The 21,746-nt window shown below is 43.3% G+C and overlaps 1 protein-coding gene across 1 annotated transcript; it reads right to left on the bottom strand.

Annotated features, from left to right (window-relative positions):
* Positions 1-405: 405 nt before the first annotated feature.
* LOC311060766 (heparan sulfate glucosamine 3-O-sulfotransferase 6-like) lies at positions 406-20,072 on the bottom strand. The gene is made up of 2 exons (XM_084079091.1): positions 19,193-20,072; positions 406-2,069 (listed from the first exon to the last, which is right to left on the bottom strand). The coding sequence occupies exons 1-2, from the start codon at positions 19,729-19,731 to the stop codon at positions 1,451-1,453; spliced, it is 1,158 nt and encodes a 385-aa protein (XP_083935217.1). The 5' UTR covers positions 19,732-20,072; the 3' UTR covers positions 406-1,450.
* Positions 20,073-21,746: the final 1,674 nt, after the last annotated feature.

Consider the following 21,746-nt stretch of genomic DNA (forward strand, 5'->3'; position numbering starts at 1 on the left):
TGACCAGCCGGCTCACAGGTCGAGGGCTGGGAGTGAAGAGGTCAAAGATTTGCCATCCCCCAAAAGGTCTCCAATCACCCCAGTGAATTGATTGCTTACACATCAGGAAAGCGTCCTCCCTGCGTTAACTTCAAATTTAGCCCTGGAGGGGCTGGGGGTCACATGACCCTACCCTTCTCCACCCCCCACATCTCCAGTGCTTCCTTCCCTCCATAACTCCACTATGGACCCACTGATTGATTCACCGTCATTTATAGTGACTGAAGGTCCTAATATGAAGAGCGTTTCTTCTCCATTATGGTTTGGAGGATTTAAAATGGTGTGTGCATGTGTGTGCGTGCGTGCATAACTGATGACTTGATTTCATAAAATGAAATATTTCATTAACAAAAGCATTTTTCTGAATAAAAGCTTTAGTCAGGATATCAGTATATTCAAATACAAAGTGTCAGAGAAAAAACATTTCAACAATATTTTGTCATCTCATAAATTAGGATTTCAGAAATATACAGTTGAATGGACGTACAGCTTATGAAGTTTCAGTATCAATCAAACAAAGTAGAAAACAATCACAGATACAGATATGGCCTGTATACAGTCATTTCAAAAAATCATTACACTGGCAACGTATAAATAATGGCAAATTTACAGCGCATGATCCAGCATTTTTGTTTTGCTCTGGTGCCTGTTTTGTATAAGACAAAATTTACATCTGTATTCATTCCATTTGTTTTTTCTAAGTAGAAACTACAATTTATGCAAGTAGAAAAACACCATTCATAAAAAGTACAAGAATGATCCAGACATGTATTCAAGTGGTGATTACAATTGTGTGCTGATTAATGACAGAACAAGGTTGATATGAGCTACTCCTTACATCATACTGAAATCATTTCATCTCAACAATGGACATTACATGTTAATTTCCTGGATTCTGATTGTGTTATTGTGCATAATACAGCAACATCTGGTCGTTAGCTCCTTCCCTGTAGCAGAGCCCCTGCCTCTTACTCACAGGTCCAATATGTCATTTGGTTTACCAAAGCTTCACCTTTTTTTCAAGGCGTACCTGTCTCAAGGCTTGTCATTTGGTTTTAACTTGAGGTAAGACTGGTCAACCATAAAGCTCTAATAGCTTGGTTAGCTAGCTGCTGTCTCACAGTTCACTCATGGAGACATTGGTGATTGGTAGACTTTTTTTTATTAAATGAAAGCTCTGGCAGGGAAAGCTTTGGCAAAACAGCTTTCTACTAGTTTCAGAAATGATACACCAGAGGACATGAAGGAAGGCATATTCTGTACAGCAAAAGCTTTGGTAACACCGTATATGTTCCATTCCATCGTCATTGGGGTAGAACAAGGACTCCACAGAGGCTTCCAGAAAGAACAGATGGATATATGGACAACTGTGGTTCCAGCAGCCTTTAAGAGCTTAGGTGATTAAGCGTTTTCAGTCCCAGCCAAAGTCATGACCAGTCATCTGGTAGAACTTAAGATTAAAGGGCCTGTAGAAGTCTCTGAGCCTGAGCAGGACGTCGTTGGGGATGTGAGGGTGGGGTCTGCCCTTAGACTTCCCCAGGCAGCGGGGCCTGCTGCTCCCTTCGGGCTTCTTCAAGCAGGGGAAGCCTTTGGTCTGATTGAAGTAGAAGTGCTTGTCCGTCACCACGCGCTTCAGCCCCAGGAAGTCCTGCACGCGGCCCATCTCCCCCGCCGGGTCCGTGACCAGCCGCTCGCCGCTGACGAAGAGAAAGCGCGACAGAGGGAAGTACCGCAGCCAATTCTCCAAGTGCTTGGAGTAGATGCCGATGCGCACGGCGCTCCACGACGTGTCGATGAGGCCCGCGGAGGAGTTGCGGAAGGTCAGGCTCTGGAAGGACGGCAGCCCCGGGGACTTGGACAGTGTCTGGGTGTAGTCGGACACGGCCCGGGTCACGGGGTCGCGGACCACCACGATGAGCTTGGTGTTGCGGCTCATGGAGAAGACGCGGCGGGGGGCCTCCTTGGTGATGAAGTAGCTCGGGGTCTTCTCCATGGTGATCTGGCCGTCTAATGTGCGAGGCATCAGGTTCCTGGAGGAAGGGAATGAGAGAGAGAAAGTACCATTAAAAAAAGGACATTTATATACTATAAAGACGGCAATATTTCCCCCTGATATTCCAGTTATCGGGGGATTATACCCTTTGATGATGCCATGAAGGTTTTTTGACTTTTGCTCTGTAATTAGTGGCGTCAATCTCTGTGTAAGGGGAACATAAACATGACTTTGGGTGCTGGCGATGGTCAAGCAGTCATGCCCGACCAGACAGGGAGGGAATCTAGGACCGTCTATGTCTACCAGGAGAACCCACAAGGCTGTATTAACCACAGAGAGAATTCATTTCCCTTCATCCGCCTACTCCCAAACTGGCTCATCACAGCCTGGACCATGCCTTCCACTTCCACTCTTCATACAGTTTCTGCATACATTTGCAACGTCTGCATGTGATTCAAGGCTGGTCAATGTTTACATAAACTTACATTTAATTGTAGGCTGGCCATTGTATTCAGATCTGGCAGTGCATAGAACAACGTTCATTAAGAGGAACGGGATGACACTCAACAGAAAGATTATTAACACTAAATGGTGTGTTATTCAAAATTTGCTGTCAAAATTAACACTGGTTTGAAACATTGAAAAGTTTATCATAATGATGCCATGAACACTTTCATCTTATCAGGAACTTTTGTCATGAACTTTCAAACAAAATTTCTCTCTAACTGTTGTTGAACACAAATAGATAAGGGTGAGCTTGACTGGACACATTAAAATATTTGATGCAACTTGATTTATATAAAGAGATTCAGCAGAATATATTATACCATATTCACACATGGGTCAAATTTAGTATTTTATTTCATTCGAGTGGGTTTCCCATCCCCTGATTCATAATTGGGGGTTTCCAATCCCCTGTTTCATAATTGGGGGTTCCCCATCCCCCGATTTAGAAATAAGAGCAAAATGGCATGTTAATACAGTCAATTATTTGGGAAGCTGATTTGTGCACTTTTCATTGGATTAAAAAAAGCCTCATGCAATTTGGAATATACATTTGTTAATATTGTGTTTTTGATTTCTCTTCTGATTAAATCCGCAGCCCTAATAGAAAATCCTGATAGCATGCCAGAAGACATTTTATATGAAATCCGGGGAAGGAAACGAAAAAGCCATTTGTCTCGTATCATTTATTTCATTCCATCGCAGCTACTGTTAGCTCCAAAATGGAATCTAATAACTTCCATCATGGAATACAAAGTGGTGAAATATATCCCTCCAACTTTCCTTTTGCCTAAAAAACACACATACACACGCAAAATATGCCCCCCCCCTCCCCTCTTCATTTAATTTACAAAGAGCAGATTCAAATCTCACGCTGGCTTCGTGTTTTCGAAATCTAAGCGCAGTGGAATGTTCCAAGTCTTCAAAAAAGTTCCCTCATGTAATTTCCATGCCGCCCCCCCCCATGCAAACCCCCACCACCCCCCCTCGGTAGCCATGTGGCAATGGTTGGGCCTAAGTCGTCGTGGTTGGTCTTTAACTTCAGGGCTTATGGGGCTCTTAGCTCTGTAGCAGAGGCATGGAAAGGACTCTCGCGGCATGCATGTGCGCGCGAGCACACACACACACAACCATGAGCACATATACACACGTAGATATATACACGACCGCAACCACACTCGGCTTCAAGTCTGGCGTGTCTCCTGGCATGAAGCTAAGAGGGTGACACCAGAAACATAACTTATGGTGTTCATAAAAGACCTCTGACTTCTATTACAGGGCTGGGGAACAAAACACAATTTGGGGGAAAATGAGACAAATATCTTCGGGAGAGAAGTTTATGAAAAACGCTATTGTTTCTATGGCCAGTCTCAACAGGATGATGTATATATATATATATGATGTTTTACAATGAGTGTCACAGGCCAAAGAGAGTAAGTAACTACAACCCATCAAATGTTTTAAAACAACTGGTTGTGGGGTCTTTGTCTGCCGGGTCGCCCACAAGACATGAGTAGCAATATACGGTATGTCTGAATCCTAGGACAAGAGGGTACGTTTCTTATTTGGGCCCCTGAGTTTAGGACCCCTGTATTTAAATCTGCAATCCATAAGATGTATGTCCTACCCGGGATTCAAACCCAGATCTCCTGCAAGGAAGCTGAAATTTCTACTGATGAACTAAGACAGAACGCCCACCTGGGCAGGGGAGATATTACTCTTTGAGCTTCAGGCAAGAAGTCAAATCATACCACAATCAATAGTGTTCCTACCTGATCACAGGGTCTCCAGTATGTCTTAAAACCCTTTAAGACCTGGAACGCATCTGTGTCACTTTAGATTTCTTTGGCTATTCAAAAATAGCAGATCTACAAGCTCATAGCGCGGCACCGAGTGCCGTGCTATGAGCTTGTAGATCTGCTATTTTTGAAAAATCTTGATTATATATATATATATACATATTTTTCCTCAAAAAACTGTTTGTAAACATTTGTAAGAATCGCCTCAGGTCTTAATGGGTTAATAGAAGAGTAGGGAGAGCAACAGCAACCACCGCAGTTGTGTTAAGTATATTGTATTAATATACTCTGCCATACAGATTGGTCTAATAACTTGTATTCATTAAAAACACTATAACCGTGTAATAGTTCTCTCCTACTCATGGTGCAGAGACATTATTTTTCTCAGGTGCCTGATCGTACTTCATTCCTAGCCTACTTTTTAACAGTGTAGAGTTGGCTTTATATTGGGACACAACATCCTGTTTAGTTTTTTCTTGCACTTGCTGAACAATGTTTTATGCTTTCTAGTAATTGCACCATGGGGCTTGCTCTTGCTGTGTGTGTGTGTGTGTGTGTGTGTGTGTGTGTGTGTGTGTGTGTGTGTGTGTGTGTGTGTGTGTGTGACACTGTGGATGTTTAATTTAGCCCAATCAGTCTAATGGAAGCCATGCTGTCCCGTGCTGGGCCGTTTCGGCCTTCCATTGACATCGTGTTTACATTCTGGAATGCTGGCCTGTAATCACAGAGCTGCCTGGCTACAACACAGGGCCCAGGAGCAGGCCACACACTGCTAGAGCGAGAGAGAGAGAGAGAGAGAGAGAGAGAGAGAGAGAGGAGGTAGAGTGGAGCGTGGGGTTGAGTGGAGGGTGGGGTCAAGACCAGTGGTGGAAAGTAACTAGGTACATTTACTTAAGTACAATTTTGAGGTATTTGTACTTTACTTGACTATTTCCAATTGCCGATACTTTTACTTCTACTCCACTACATCTCAGAGGCAAATATTGTACTTTTACTCCACTACAATTATTTGAAAACTTTAGTTACTAGTTACTTGTCAGATATAAATTATTATATTATGAAACATACATTGAACACTTCAGCCCTATTTTATACATAGGCTATTTGAAATCGTTGTGAGCTTGTAGATCTGCTATTTTCAAATATTTTAGTACTTTTACTTTTGGTACTTTAATTACATTTTGATGCCAATACTTTTGTACTTTTACTCAAGTACATTTTGAATTAAGGTCTTTTACTTGTAACAGAGCATTTCTACATTGCAGTATTGGTACTTTTACTTAAGTAAAGCATTTTCAGTACTTTTTCCACCACTGGTCAAGACAGAGGGAAGGGAAGAAGAAGAGAGGGGAGAGACATGCAGGCATAGAGGTGTGGAGGAGAAAAAAAGGGACGATGTGATGGAGAAACGAGGGAGCACGCTTGGAGAAAGAAACAGGGGAGACAACGCTAGAGTGTTGTCCACCTGAGTGAGAAGAGAACAGAAAGAAAACAAGACAGGAGCCCCCCCTGCCCACCCCTTGCTTTTAACCTGAACACAGGAATCAAAAACCTGATGGAAATCTATCTTCTCTCATAAGATGAAAGACACTGTTAAAACCAACTGTTTGTTCTTCTTATCTGATGCCATTGGTGTGTGTGTGTGTGTGTGTGTGTGTGTGTGTGTGTGTGTGTGTGTGTATGTGTGTGCGTGCGTGCGTGCGTGCGTGCGTGCGTGCGTGCGTGCGTGCGTGCGTGCGTGCGTGCGTGCGTGTGTGCGCGCGCGCGCGTGTTCGTATGTGTGCGTGCCTGCTTGCGTGTGGCTGTGGGTGTGAAGCCAACAACACTGGCCCCTGCAAAGCCTCCAGAAGAAAGGCTGGCAAAACCCTAGCGACCCTGTGTTTGTTTTCATCACACCTTTAGCGTTAGCAGCTGGCACAGGAATGTGGAGGACTTGAAATTGCGCAGATGTGCGTTTATCAGCCGCGCACAGAAAACACGTGAAGACCATTCTCAGATACGGTACGGACGCACATAACGTGCACACGTACATGGCGGTATGGGTGGCCTAAGGTTTATTAGGTCTTGGTAAAACAACTAGAGGCTAATAGGCTACTGTTTATGACTCAACTCTGTGGATGTATGAGTCACCTAGTATATATACCGACATACGTTAGAATCACCAGAACATCACAACGGCACTTAACTGTGGAATTAGTAGACAAGTAAAAAATATTTACACAGCATTTTCCATCTCTGTGGTAAATGAGAGGACTCGCCCATAAAAAACCATGTGTGTGTGTGTGTGTGTTTCAGTACAAAAAGGGCACCTGCAGGTAGTGTAAACACAGTGGCTATTATCGCTGGTCCACTGAGGAGAGGAGACTAGATCACACACACACACACGCACACACACTGTGAACTAACTGCTGCTTTCAGCTCTGTTTATACGACCATCTCTCTCACTCTGTCTCTGTCTGTCTGTCTGTCTGTCTGTCTGTCTGTCTGTCTGTCTGTCTGTCTGTCTGTCTGTCTGTCTGTCTGTCTGCCTGCCTGCCTGCCTGCCTGCCTGCCTGCCTGCCTGCCTGCCTGCCTGTCTGTCTGTCTGTCTGTCTGTCTGTCTGTCTGTCTGTCTCGCACGCACACACACACACACACACACACACACACACACACACACACACACACACACACACACACACACACACACACACACACACACACACACACACACACACACACACACACACATATATGCAAAAAACATGACTACTGACAGCACAGGGTGGACGCACATCTGGGAGCAATGAAGTGTGTGTGCGTGTATGTGTGGGTGTATCCATTCATGTTTGCGCATTTTCTGCACACTTGTGTGTGCGAGCACAAATATGAGCTATGGAGAAGATGAGAGAAGTGTTTCTTCTAGGTTATAGGAAGGAAGTGTCCCCCAGGTCTCAGTGCCGTGATCCATACAGACTCTATATGTAAGATTATTCCGTGCCCCAGGACAAACCACCCCCCCCCCCCCCCCACCGACCCAACCCAACCCAAACCCCCCTTGCTGGGAGGATATGGTCTCTTCCACCCTGAAGGTCAGAGCAGATGGTTATGATTCACAGGGTGAGACCACCAGAGATCACTGGAAGTGGGAGGGGGTCATGTGAAGTCATATTCTGTGGATATCTCTCTCTTTTAAATTTTAAATTTCTAACTTCACTGTGCTTTGCTGGCATGCCATACGTTATTTAACTCATTTGTGTTGCAAAACAAACCAAAATATACAGTATATAAGAAATGATATATATAAAAAACTATTGTTTGGTTTCTGTTCCCTCTTACTTTTTCTTCCAATATCAGATGTTTTTTCCTTCTCATTGCGCTCTTCATCCCCGCTTTCATTTATTTTCATGATAAAATGAAACAGACCTCATTTTTATTTGTAATAGCATAGCTAGTACAGTATCAAAAGACAACATTGTCGCTGTCAGGCAGAAGCCTTGTATCTTTCTTTTTTTTCCTTAAAAAATGAATGCCCTATTTTCTTAATCGTATTAAAGTGTAGCACAAATGTAGTGAAGATAGATGATCTAATAGTTCACAAGCTTGTAGATCTGCTATTTCCACTATTTTCGGTATGCCAGGTTGAAAGTCTGTACGTGGGTTTTATAAATATTTAACCACTGAAAAGTATTAACAAGAGCCTGTTACTAAATAATAACTACACTGGATTCATTGGCACACAGGTTCTTGTTTGGGACAGGTTCTTGTTTCCATCTGACAGCGACAATACAGTATGCTTCAAATCTACAGCATTGCGATTAGGTCAATGCATATGATGTACTGTAACTATGCACACTAAATAGTTGAGACATCAAAATAACCGCAAACCCACCAAACTCTACACTTGACCACTAGTAACATACATCTGTTGATCTGCTGGACTTAAGCTGTGTCTGTCTCGTCCCAGTCAAATCCTAACTAACTGGTGACGACAGTACTGAGTGGAGAGAGAGGCTTGTCATTACTGACAGTAAATAGAGGCCTGAAGCGCTTCGAGGGAGTGATTAGAAGACAGCGAACACTACAAGCGGCTCAATAAGAAGGAAGCAGTGCAGTAGGCATCTATGCAAGCGCGTGCGTTCATGTACTAGTATGTGTAGTATGCTCTGTGGCTGACTGTATATGTTCACGCATGCGTGTGCGTGTGTGTGTGTGTGTGTGTGTGTGTGTGTGTGTGTGTGTGTGTGTGTGTGTGTGTGTGTGTGTGTGTGTGTGTGCGTGTGCGTGTGCGTGTGCGTGTGCGTGTGTGCGTGTGTGTGTGTGTGTGGCGTACGACGCGCATGGCCTGAAGGTTACTGTGTGGCTGGCTCCCACACACCAGAGTGGTGAGAGGTATTTTCATTGAGAAGGTTTACATCACTGGGGTAGGTCGGTAGGAAAGGGCTGAAAGAATGTGTCTAGCAGAGGGGAAAACGGACCCGGGGCAGTTAATAGAGACATCAGAGGACCTATTGGAGTGCCTGGGTGCAGGTCTGAGTGAGTGAGAAGTGGTCAGTCAAAGTTTCCTCTGACAAACCAGGAACCACTTAATGGCAGAGGGAGATCCACGCCCCCGCGTGTGTGCGTGCGTGCGTGGCTGCGTGCGTGTGTGTGTGTGTTCATTCATGTGTACATGTGCGTGCATATGAACATAATGTATTTCTAGATTGTCTAAAGCCATTCCAGCTAAAGCAAAACGACTGGTGAATGAAGAGAGGAAGTGCAGAAAATATGGTCCAACTCTATTCGTCTTACAGTGACAGAAACCTCAGACGCAGAGCAAAGCGTATGTATGCAAGTGCACACGTGGGCGTTGCTGTTATTTGACAGAGATATGTATTATGCATGTGGGAGTGTATGAGAGAGAGAGAGAGAGAGAGAGAGAGAGAGAGAGAGAGAGAGAGAGAGACAGAGACAGAATGAGAGTATGTACATACATACGCGCATGTGTACTCATGCTAATTATCCTTATCCTCATCGCCTTATCAAATGGGAAAATCTCACGCTGAGTTCCTGCCGGGACCACAGTGGAGCTACTTGTGTAGATTTATCTCTAGGGGTAACCAGGGTCCTTAGCCCACACCCTGCCATCATCTGATCTCCTGACTACAGGATGGGCAGATAGTTGGGGACGGGGTGGCGAGATGGACAGATTGCATGGGGGGGGGGTCACTTCCTTCCTTCTGCCTCAGCCTGACCCCGGTGATGTCACGACTTCCTCCTCATAGCTGCCTAATGAGGTCGTTCAGATTGGGGGGGGGTTCAGGAGTGTAAGTTTGCCAGGCAGTCTCTTGAAATTTGGCTCAGTTCAAATTCATCTCAAGCGGTAAAGGCCTCACAAATTGGGTCTTTGGGTAAAGTCATTTCACGCATTATGCTGTTTCAGATTAATATTTTACACGTTGTACTTTTGACAAGGTGTTCTATTTCCTTTTTTGGGGGGGTGGGTGAACTTTATACTGTAAAGAGCTGTTTTTCTTTCCTCTGATGTGCAGTTATCCATTTTTGCCTTCAGTCCAGTTAAAGATCAAACCCAAGACATCCCATACTGTATCGTTTAGCCTCATCGCAGAGACGGGAAAAGAAAACACCCACATTTCCAGTAATTAAACATCTTTTCTAAATAACGCACTCTCAGATGCGTGTGTGCGCGCGTGCTTACACACGCACACACACACACCTCAGAAAACACTGTAATCGTCTCAACATGGACTTGGAAGCTCTTCTCGTCTGGCAACGCCCCAAGTCTCGACCAATGACAACACTCGATACTGTCCTATCATGAAAACCCACTTCCTGAGCCGGTTACCGTCAGCCACTCCTTGTGGTTTTTTAGCTCATTGTTAACAGTGTCTTAAGCACAGAGAGAGGAAATCAGTGCTGCTGGAAGCAGACTTTATGGTTGGAAGTGGTCCATGGTGTGGTCTGCTATATAGCACGATCCACTAGACTCTTCAGTGTGGACTTAACAGACAGAGATGTCAGTTCAGTCCAGTTGATTTTCTCAGTGATACTGTAAAAGATAAAAGCTGTGTGGTAACATTTGGTTATTAAACACAACACAATGACAAAATGGGCTGTGAGATAAAGACGTACTATGGTATATCCAGAACTATATAATGTATTATTAGTTAATAACAGTATGAGATTTTCAGGTGAAAGCTGTGACCTTTTGGAGATGAGGCTGAGAAAGCAAGGTTTGAGTTTGCATTTTGATTTAAATTAGTCACACCCTGAAGATCCTGCCTTTTGTCCTTGAACAGGAGATCCCAGGTCTTGAGTGTGAACTCAAAACAAATCACAGAGCCAAGTTCTTTGTGACCAAGAGGCTGATTTCAATACTATTGTCTTTATGCAAGGGTGATGGCAGAGGTGAAATGCATCTGTCTCTCTCTCTTCAAAAAACCTGTGGTAAAGTCATGCAGACTCAGATTGAAGTCATACTGTATTATTCTTATCTCTAGGTAAAAGCTTATTTTGTTGTAAGTACACAAGTGTGAACAAATGTGGTTGTGGAAGAAATCAGTTATAGTTGCATGTAAACTTTTCTTCTTGAATCTAAGGAAAATGTCAAATCCTCTTAAATCATCTCTTTTTTAACTCATTCATACAAGGTTGAATACATACATGTGTGGGCTTATATTGAAGGTAATAAGATGATAAACAATGATTTCATAATATGAGCTTGTGTAAAAGTACAGTTTGATAGATACATGTTATGTGTTAAAACCAAGACAGATTGTAATCCATTATGTGACTGAGAAGGTCCACCCCAAGAAATCTTTTGTTCCTGGAAATCAGTTTGTGAGTGGTCAAGAAAGAGATAGTAGGATGGTCCTAAGTCAAATGTCTGTCTGTATAAAGTACAATGTTTTAGTGATTCAGGTACACTCTGTGATTGGCAATGCAGGTGTCAACGTCTGTGGAAATAAAAGCATTTCTGTGGACAAACCCTCTTTTCGAACTGGATCCTTGTTCTTCTTGCACTTAGGGAATAGTTATGGAATAGTGTTTTTCCTGTCTGATCAATGGACCAATATACGACAGTACGTAAACAAATTACGTCTCACCTCAGCGGAAATAAAAGAGATAAACAAGAAATTAAATAGGGATGACCATGAGTAAGACAGCTGAACTGGTTAGCTGAGAAAATAAACAGAAACACTGTTTAGGAAAATACGACAAAATAATGTTAAAGGAAATTGCGTAAATTGAAATTTAAAAAAGGAAAAGCGAGGGAATAGAAGAAGACGGGAGAGATTAATAGTTCTTGACAGGATACTGCCGGGCGATGGTATTGGTTTTCAGAGTTTTCCCATCATTGTTTATGTTTGAAGCTGTGCTCGCCCTCGACTTGAGCAGTTGCCTCCTCCCTCCCCAGCTCTTCTCATTGAGGCTTAATTAATCTCATTTCCTCACAAAATGAGCACAGCCGTCACCCCCCCCCCCCCCCCCCACTCAGACCGTGCGCACAAATTAACCAATTCCTCTAAATTTCTGATGGACAAAGAAAGGTGTGTTCCTCTGAGTGAATCCCCCTGGGTGAGCAGAGCTTCTCACGCGCTCTCTCTCTCTCTCTCTCTCTCTCTCTCCTCTTGGCCTCGCATCCTCTCTCAACCTCTCACCCGTTCGGTCAGACATTAAACAGAGAAGGACAGCAGTGGGGTCTGCAGCTGAGACAGCAGCACATTGGCAGATGGAGGTGCAAACATGCACACACACACACACACACCAACCCACCCACCCACCCACCCACCCGCACGCGCGCACACACACACACACACATGCGCACACACACACACACACACACACACACACACACACACACACACACACACACACACACACACACACACACACACACACACACACACACACACACACACACACGCACCCACATACAGTATGTACTGTACAGTAAGTGCAAACACACACACACACACACACACACACACACACACACACACACTCACACACACACACAGTCAATGATTACCAGGCTCTCCAGACAGGCTTGTGAAAATGGTAAACTGTGTGCATGTGGCTCGATTGAAGTGGTGTGTTAAAGTTAAACAGTACACAGTAAAATCCTCAGTGTTCATTTATTTTTTACTCTCTCTCAAATAAATTAACACTGATGATTTTACCGTGTACTGCTTTAGACTGAAGGTCTCAGTATTTGACTTTAATTCACAATACACTAAATTTGAAAATTGCTTTAATTCACTCCTACTTATTTAATAGTGAAAGTAACAATATTCATTATATTCATTCTGGAATGCGTGCGGTAAAACATGTCATTTGACTGTGCGTGCGTGCGTGCGTGCGTGCGTGCGTGCGCGCGCGCGCGTGCGTGTGCGTGTGCGCGTGCGCGTGTCTGTGTCTGTGTCTGTGTCTGTGTCTGTGTGTGTGTGTGTGTGTGTGTGTGTGTGTGTGTGTAGGTAGGTGTGCTCGTGTGTGGGCGTGTGTGCGGGCGTGCACAAGTGTTTCTCTTTCTATAGCACCTGAAGTATCTGTGATAGGATTGTGGTGAGGTTTTATATGCCACCACTCTTGTTATTTCACAACTCTAGCCTGGCTTAATATTCCATAAAATTTAATTAGCTGTGATCTGATTGGATAAGACATGTTGTGCTGTGAGGGGGAAAGGTCTTTCAATGATGAGCTGTCAAAATATAGATGACTGAGTTGGATCGCGCCTGTTTTCTGTGGAGTAAAAATCCATATCTATCCCAAACCAATTCATCAGTCAAGTCATGTTTGATTATGTTCATGTAGTATTTTCAGCTTAGTTTCCATATCAGTATCAGTTTTAACCAAAATCCCTTTACATGTAAATAGCAGTACCTTAAATGCCATGTTGATGCAGATTGCTTTTGGCAGACATACTTGGTAGTTATTGCTGTTTGTGTCATTGAACAAAGTCAATGATGCAGCTATACAAAGACTGGAAAATCCACTGGACTCTAGTGTACACCATACAAAGCCCTCTTTGATTCACTCAAATTCTATACATTTGATCATTTCCATTTTTCCAAAGGCCATTCCAAAGGTTGCTCTTTTCCAAAAACCTTTTCGTTGGGCCAAAAAAGAAAGAAAGAAAGAAAGAAAAACTAACATTGAACAGAGTCCTAAATGTGCATCCAAGAGAATTCCCTCTGATGATTGGCAGAAAAGCTGAGCAGGAAATAAAAGCTGGACATTCCTGTCTACGTACTGTGTTCAGCACTCTACTGAACTATGCAACCATAGGTTGATTGGGATGGAGGCTATGAGAAGAGAGAAATGTAAGAATAAATAAAAAAAGATCTCTAATGGCTGTACATTACATTATTTTAAAGACCTGACTGAGCCCATAAATCCATTAGAGCCGCATGGGGAGTGTGGGGCATCAATGTCATGGGTGGAAGGCACTAAGGCAGTAACAGCACCATGTCAACAAGATTGAATATTCAGAGTTAATTAACTTCTGCTGCAACGGCCTGATAAAGGCAGAGAACAAGCAATCAATAGAGAGAACCTATTTTAGCTGATCGATATGGGAAATGACATTTATATCTGTGGAATATTTATGGTGTCAAGGAAAGGTGTAGAAGCGGTTCAACGGGAAGATGCAGAGAAAGCTTGGTAGAGCTTGAATGATCAGATATACCTGAAACACCCATGTGCATGCACACGCACGCACACACACACACACACACACGCACACGCGCACACGCACACGCACACGCACACGCACGCACAAACACACGTGCATTCATATGACTTTGCGTGTACAGAAACACACATATACAGTATGGACACACGCCACACACACACTATTGCCTGTCTAAATGCTCGCTCTCCACCATACAACCACAGAATGGTTTCCAGTGGATGGCAAAGCCAAGACTTTTCCACATATAAGCATTTTTTCTAAAACAATTTGCCAAATGCTTCCTTTAAGCATGTCCATGTGTTTTACTTGGTTACCAGCTGAAGACAGAGGGCCAAGGCTCTTTCCAAGCTCAAAGACATGGAGACTGCTTTGAAATGAAGAGCTCTGTCAAGGGGATGAATGTTTAAGTGATACTTTCCAGTCCAGTCTCGTATGATTTTTGTTGGCTTCTCATAGCGAGGTCCCGTTTCAAATTGATATATGTGAATTACTGCGTACTTAACGTGTAATTACGTTAAATGAATAATATTTTAGTAACTACATACAGTATGTACTGTACTGTATGTGCAGAAAGGACAGGGGAGGGAAGGTGAGGTAGAGGGGAATGAAAAGGCAAGTGAAAAGAGAAGAAAAAGAACGTAATTGGAGATAAGAGGGGAGCACAGAACGAACAAAGTCATATTTGGAGCACTCATAGAACAAGCCACAGAGTCTACTAATGGTGTGGCTTCCCTGTGAAATTGAAAAGGACAGCTAGCTAGATAAACTGTCTTGAATTCCCAATAGCCTATGTTTTAAAATGGCAATTTAAAAAATCAGTCTTCAGTCTTACTGTAGTGGGAGATTTGCTTTCATTCATCCTTTTACATTGGGCTACAGTGATATACATTATATCTTTAAAATAATATCTTGGTGACACCAATGATGCTGAATTTATTTTACTGAGCTGTGATTGCTGTAGCAGTGTCAGCTGAGCTTTGTGGTTCCCTGTATGCACGTGGCAGAGCTAGCTGCCCTGTGATTGGTCTACTTTTGTAGGGACATAAAGACAGAGATACAGACTAACCCTGTTCTAGACGGCTGGCGTCTTCAGCGCTACGCCATAAAACTGTCTATAACTGTCGTTATACTGCTTGTCCATACGCCAGTGAACTACAGAGCGCTCTCCTCCAACAAACCATAACACCACCAAGGAAGGAGAACCACTGGCCTGCGCATCATAGCACTCGGGGGGGAGAAAATAAACTCCTGTGCCCCGGCCAACACTTCATAAGGCCTTATTTAACCATGGCATGGGCTCTAATCCCTCTCGGCCCTTTTACATGTCCCTGAGCTGTCCACTTTAATGCCTGACCTGTCGTTACTCTGATCCAATCCACGCAGCGTTGACACGGGCTGTCAGCAGATTAAGACAGAACAAAACACACATTTCATTAGGCCTTTATGAGAGATGGGGAGCGGGCAGAGAGACCGAAGGGAGGGGGAGAGAGAGAAACCTATGTATATCACATCTACATCAAAAGACTACAGGGTAAGGTCAAATGTCCTATCAGCAGCAAGTATTAAAAAACAGCATAAATGTCAACTATGCAGCTTTTGACTGCGCTGCTCAATAGAGAGCTACTGTATCACAGAGAGCTTGGAGAGGGATAACTAATGGCTACAGGACCTGCACCATTATTACCCTCTCTGATTTGTCTCCTCTATTTATTGGAGAATGCAATATGGCCACTGCACAGTAATGAGGCACTGACTTTAAGTTTGAGTTGTTTTCATCTTCTCCCCAGTTTAGTCATTGCCAATTCTCCACTCTGGTCCCTGTCACTGCCAACCCCATGCTGTTGTCCCGGGGAGGAAGTAGAGAGCCACGTCTCCTCCGGTACACAACCAACCGCTTCTCCTCACCTGACAGTTAGGAGTTCCACAGGGAGAGCATAACGCTCGCAGATGTTTGCTTAATCTTCCGCAGTTCCCCTCCCAGCTGAACGGACCTCTCTGCCCCTGAACCAGTCAGACCATTTGTGTTCATTGGGGAATCGAACCTGAGCCTTTGTAGTGGAGGGCGAGTGTTTTACCTTTAAGTCTGTTTTACCTTTACACCATCTGGATGTCCCAAAGTCAATGATTGACTTTAGTTTTACAAGAAAAGTCCTACTTTCTACGTGAGGAACGTTTTCCCCACCAAGAGAGGAAACCGTTCATCTCAAAACAACAACAAAAACAATCACAGTAATAACAACTAGAAAAGTGGGCTCCTCTGAGGGAATATCTCCACCAGAAATATCTCCACCAGGCCGTCAAGGTGCGAGGAACCTGGGGTGGAATAGCATGATTTTTGGCCCCTCCCGCAATTGTAGCCAATCGGAATGGAATATGAAACATCTGAATAATACATGTTTATCAGATGACTCCAAAGATAATCTGTGCCAATTTCTGTGAGTTTTGGACAAAGGACTAAGAGTAGCTGCAAAACGTTTGTTTTGAAAATCTATTTAGCAGAAATGGGCATGGCCTATAGGGAGTTTGTCATGGTCCAATGAAAATATTGTTTTGATTGTATCAAAATGTTATAGCGTCACCTGAGACATTTGAAAAATTGGGGGTGGAGGATTTTCCTTTTCCCACAGGGTGTCCGAGATTAGCTGTACACAGAGGGACATACGGACACATGGACGGATGGGGCGAAAACATGATCTCCACCTATATAAAGAGAGGGAACCAATGTATGCTTGTGCACACCCACAGGCTTTGGGGTTTGATGGAGTCGAGGACTGCTGTTCGTGTGACACCTGAGCTGCATAGTGGACTCATCATTAACAGGCTGTATTGATCTCTCCCTGTCCCTGTTTCTCGGAGTCTCTCTCCATCACTGTCCCAGATAACCCGTCTTTTCTCTGACATACCCCTTCATGCCCCTCTTTCTCTTATTATGTCTCTCTCCCTTCTTCTTCCCTCCTTTGTTTTGCTCTCTCCCTACCTCTATCACCCTCCTACAACCACATTCCTCACTCACCCTCATCCTAATCCTCTGCCAAAAGCCTGACCAACTCGTTGATCAGTCATTTCACACTCGTGCATCCCTCATCGCACGCATACGCACACACACATTCACACATGCACATCTCTCTGCGATCAGGGGAGGAAGGGAGCAAGTCCCCTGGGGACCCACATGGACACTTAGGGAAGGAGTGTGTCAGCTCAATAAACAGCATTTTATTGGCAGCAGACTGAATACCCCTCTACCTCTGTGGCACTCATTATTGGTGTCAGGGGATATTGATGAGTTGTGGAGAGGAGAAGAGCGCATAGGAATTGTGCACACCAGGATTGGGATAGCATATAAACGGGTGACACATTAAAGGAATAACATAACAATGTATCTTAGTAAGGTGTTGGGCCATCATGAGCCACCAGAACACCTTCATTTCACATTTCGCCTTGACATATATTCAAACTCTAGTGGAAGGATGGAATGCCATTCCAACAAAAGATAGTCCCTCGTTTGGTATTTTATGATAATGGAGAGCGCTGTCTAACATTCCCTCCAAAAATGGCCCAATTCAGTTCAATTGGGTTGAGATCTGGTGATAGCATATGATTCACGTCATTTTCATATTCATGAAATATGAAAATGATGGATGTGCATTATTCTGGAAGAGACCACTCCCATCAGGATAGAAGTGTTTCATCATAGGATAAATGTGATCACTAAGATTAACTTTGTATTGATTTACAGTGACCCTACCCTGAAGGGGACAAGTGGACCCAGACCATGCCCCCCCCCCTCCCACCCACCCACAGCATAACAGTGCACTAAATCCCCTCACTGTAGGGGTCAAGCATTCAGGCCTGTCCCATTTTCTTATGCCACACATGAACTCACCCACTTGTTGAGAATACGGTGAAGGGTGACTCATCTGACCATATCACTTTTTCCACATCTCTGTACAGTGCCTATGGTTTTTGCACCAGTGAACTCTCAACTGTGCATTTGCATTTGGGCTTGATGCACAACGACCCTATCTAACATCCCTCAATGTAGTTGTCTATAAACCGTTCTTGCAGACACAGTCTAATCATGTCCAGCATTGACATTCTCAGTCATCTGAGGAGGAGTTGCTCTTCTGTTTTTCCTTACTAATACACAAGCATCACAGTCATTGAGTGTGTTCTTTCATACCACAATTTCCAACCGTATTTAATTATGTCTTTCCCAAATGCAGATGACACGATTCCTGTTGAAACACTGGCCAGTTAAGCAGTCTTTGTGACTGAAGCTCCTGCCATTCATGCACCAACAATTTGCCATTTTTCACATTCACTTAGATATTGTGCTCTTACCATCTTGATCCAATGATGTCAACTGGACTTGCTCAACATTATACTGTATGCCAGAGTATGATAGTTTTTATTATATGAATTGCTTAATTGCATCATGCAGTCCACCTGTATGGAAGCAGATCTATGCAGCATGTTTCTCCACTATTTTATTCAGATTTTTCTTTTAATTTGTCACAGTAAAACTATACACGCTTGTGGTCAAATTTGTGGAACGCATATATGAGTCTGGTTGAAATAACACTTGATAAATAATTTAGCGGCTATATCAAATATTGTGTAAAACCATTGGTTTTTGAATAATATCGAAAAATATAAAAAATGTTTGGAACATTTTGAATCATTTTGAATTTCTTTTACATAAATCTTCTCTTCTGGGGCCAGGTCCCTGACACAAAAGATTTTCAGATAGGGGTCCGCGACCAAATATAATATATATCAATTTAGGGGTCCTAGACATGAACATGTTTGAGAACCACTGTTTTACACTACATACAAAAAAAACTTCTCCTCACCTCCTCCTCACAAAAATAGCAGATCTACAAGCTCACAACGCCACACACTGCATTGTGATCTTGTAGATCGGCTATATTCGTTTGATGGGGTTAAGTTGTTAAATGTCTGAAACACACATTAACATGAATCCAACATGATACTGCTGCCAAACAAGTCTATGAAGCTATGAAATCTATATGAAAAAGTTTAATCTGCGACACAATTTTAAACAATATGTAGTGGGGGGCTAACGTCCCTGCTTGCTTAATCTCTCTCTCAGCTAGGGGTCCTTAACATTTTTTACACAACATTAAAATAAAACCCAGGTAGCCTATATATCCTCCTCACCTGTACCACTCCAGGCCCTTGTCGTAGAAGCGGTCGAAGAAGTGCGGCTCTGCGCCCACGGCTCTCACATCCGGATGGATGCGCAGGAACTCCAGCAGCGCTCTGGTGCCTCCTTTCTTCACCCCGATGATGATCGCCTGGGGAAACTTTTTACCCCCGAAGTTGTTCGCTATAGAGATGTTGTTGTTGGCACCCACCGGAACCGGCTGCAGCAGTTCGTTCGTCGAATCACTGTCTGAATTGTCCAAAAAGTCCGAGAGCTGCTCCCGGCCAACGTCCTTGTGCGCGTCGGGCTGCTGCGATGCGCGTGTCGACACACGCTGTTGTGATGCCTCTTCTTGTCCATCATTTGTGAGGATCCTCTTGAGAAAGTTGCTTTGCTGCTCATATATGGGTCTAGGCAGAGAGTCGCAGTATCCCGTGAGGCAGTAGAATAGGTACATGAAGAGGATGATCATGGTAAAGAAGAACGACAGCCTGGACTGCACCTTCAGGTGTCCAAAGTTGAACCCAGCTCTCCATTTATTACTACATCCCATTAGTCGCTATCCCTGAGCCTAGAGGACACAACGCTAGGAAGCATAGCCTTATCATCCAAAAAAAATATATTCCAAACTTATTGATTTTTAAAAGTTGTTCACATTGTGGATGATGAATTCGCCGTGCTCTTGCCACGGCGTCAAGTGGCACAAAACGTGCCCACTGCGCTTTAAATATCCACTCATATTTATAAGCAAATCTTCAAAAATGTTACTTGTTTTTACCTGTCTTGAAACTCCTCAAAAAAGGGAGTAAAAAAGAAAAGAAAAAATCAAATAAGTCTCATCATATCAGGTTCGCCGTTACTCAGAATATATTGTTGTGTGAGTGAGTTTATGTCCCCCGGCGGTCAATTCTGGTGCGTGCGCTCCGAGGGAGGGAGGGGTACTTGTGCGCTCCCGTGCAGTGTTGCCAGGTTTTGTGAGAGATATAAGCAACCAGGTCTAGGAAAACAAGCCCAAAAGAAGCAACTTAGGCCACAACATGAGCACTTTAAAAGCGTCGGCTATTTGAAAATAGCCGATCTACAAGCTCACAATGTGTTGCGATGCGACGCGTTGTGAGCTTGTAGATCGGCTATTTTCAAAAACTCTTGTAATAAAATGTGGAATATTTGAAATATTATTTTTTGTAAACATTCTAACAACACAAATCTAGTATGTGGGGCTCCCTGGCACAAAACATTTTCAGATGGGGTTTAGGGACACATACATATTAATTTGGAATTAATTGATTGATTGATTGATTGATTGATTGATTGATTGAATACTTTATTAACAATTTGCGGGGGAAAAAGCACAAAGTAGACTACTACAGTTCTATACAAGGTCTGCTAAAAGGATTAAAACCCAAGAAAGCACTATAGCTTGTTTCCATTGGTGTCCATGTGTATTGTGTATCAATTCATCAAACATTTAATGACAGACAAATATACAATACTATGCAAAAACATCATATAAACCAGAAGTAATAAAAAATAAAAAATATGTACAGTAAACAGTTTGGAGGGGATTTCTGGTGACAGACGTGGACTTTTTACTGGGGCCAGTTCCGAATTGCAGCCACCTGTAAGTCCTCTTTTAGAGCTGTTTTGAAGGAAAGTAAGGATTCATGGAAATATTTGAGAACCACTGGTTTAAAAATATATATATATATATATATATATATATATATTTTTTTTTTTTTTTTTTTTTAAACCAGTGGTTCTGAAACAAGCCCAAATAAGCAACTACACTTTAGAAACAAGCCCAAACGCAACCCGAAACTACCACCAATATGTACAAGAAACTTTTCAGAAAGACAAGCCCAAAGTCGCTTATAATAAGCGGACATGGCAACGCTGGTGCCTTCTCTCCCTTGGCATCGACGTCTGTCGTGGGAAGTCCTGAGCAGACACACCCCTTTCCGTCTGGGTGACAATCCACGCCCTGTCGATCAAACACACGCCCCTTCCATTTCACAAACCATGCGACCTAAATGACCAACAATAGTAAACACACAACAACAAGCCCCATCAAGGTTGATGGAGGACTAAGGGAGGACACCTGCAAGGTTTATTTCTAAAAGATGAATTTGGAAATGTTGTGAGCAGAAAATAGCAGTGGAAAAATAAATTAATTGTGTGCTGTAAATGGCAGGCAGTGGTTCTTCAAACCTTAAAATTTCAAGGTCTCCCCTTAACTCTCACAGTATACAAATGGAACCAAATTTGGTTCCATTTGTATACTGTTCCATTTGTATAAAATAAATTAATTGTGTGCTGTAAATGGCAGGCAATGGTTCTTCAACCCTTCAAATTTCAAGGTCTCCCCTTAACTCAACCATTTGTATACTGTCAGAGTTACGGACTTGTATGGGTCAATTTAGACCCCCCTAAAGCAACCCAGAGTGTCCATGGAATCAACTTTGAGAACCACTGCTATAGAGGCCGGAGCCACCTGTCTGTCTGATAACCTTCCTGTGCCACACAGCCCATGGAGCCAGTCATGACACAAACATTTAACCTCCACTCTCG

This window comes from Gymnoscopelus microlampas (assembly GCF_963454915.1).
Source record: "Gymnoscopelus microlampas genome assembly, chromosome: 14".
NCBI lineage: Eukaryota > Metazoa > Chordata > Actinopteri > Myctophiformes > Myctophidae > Gymnoscopelus > Gymnoscopelus microlampas.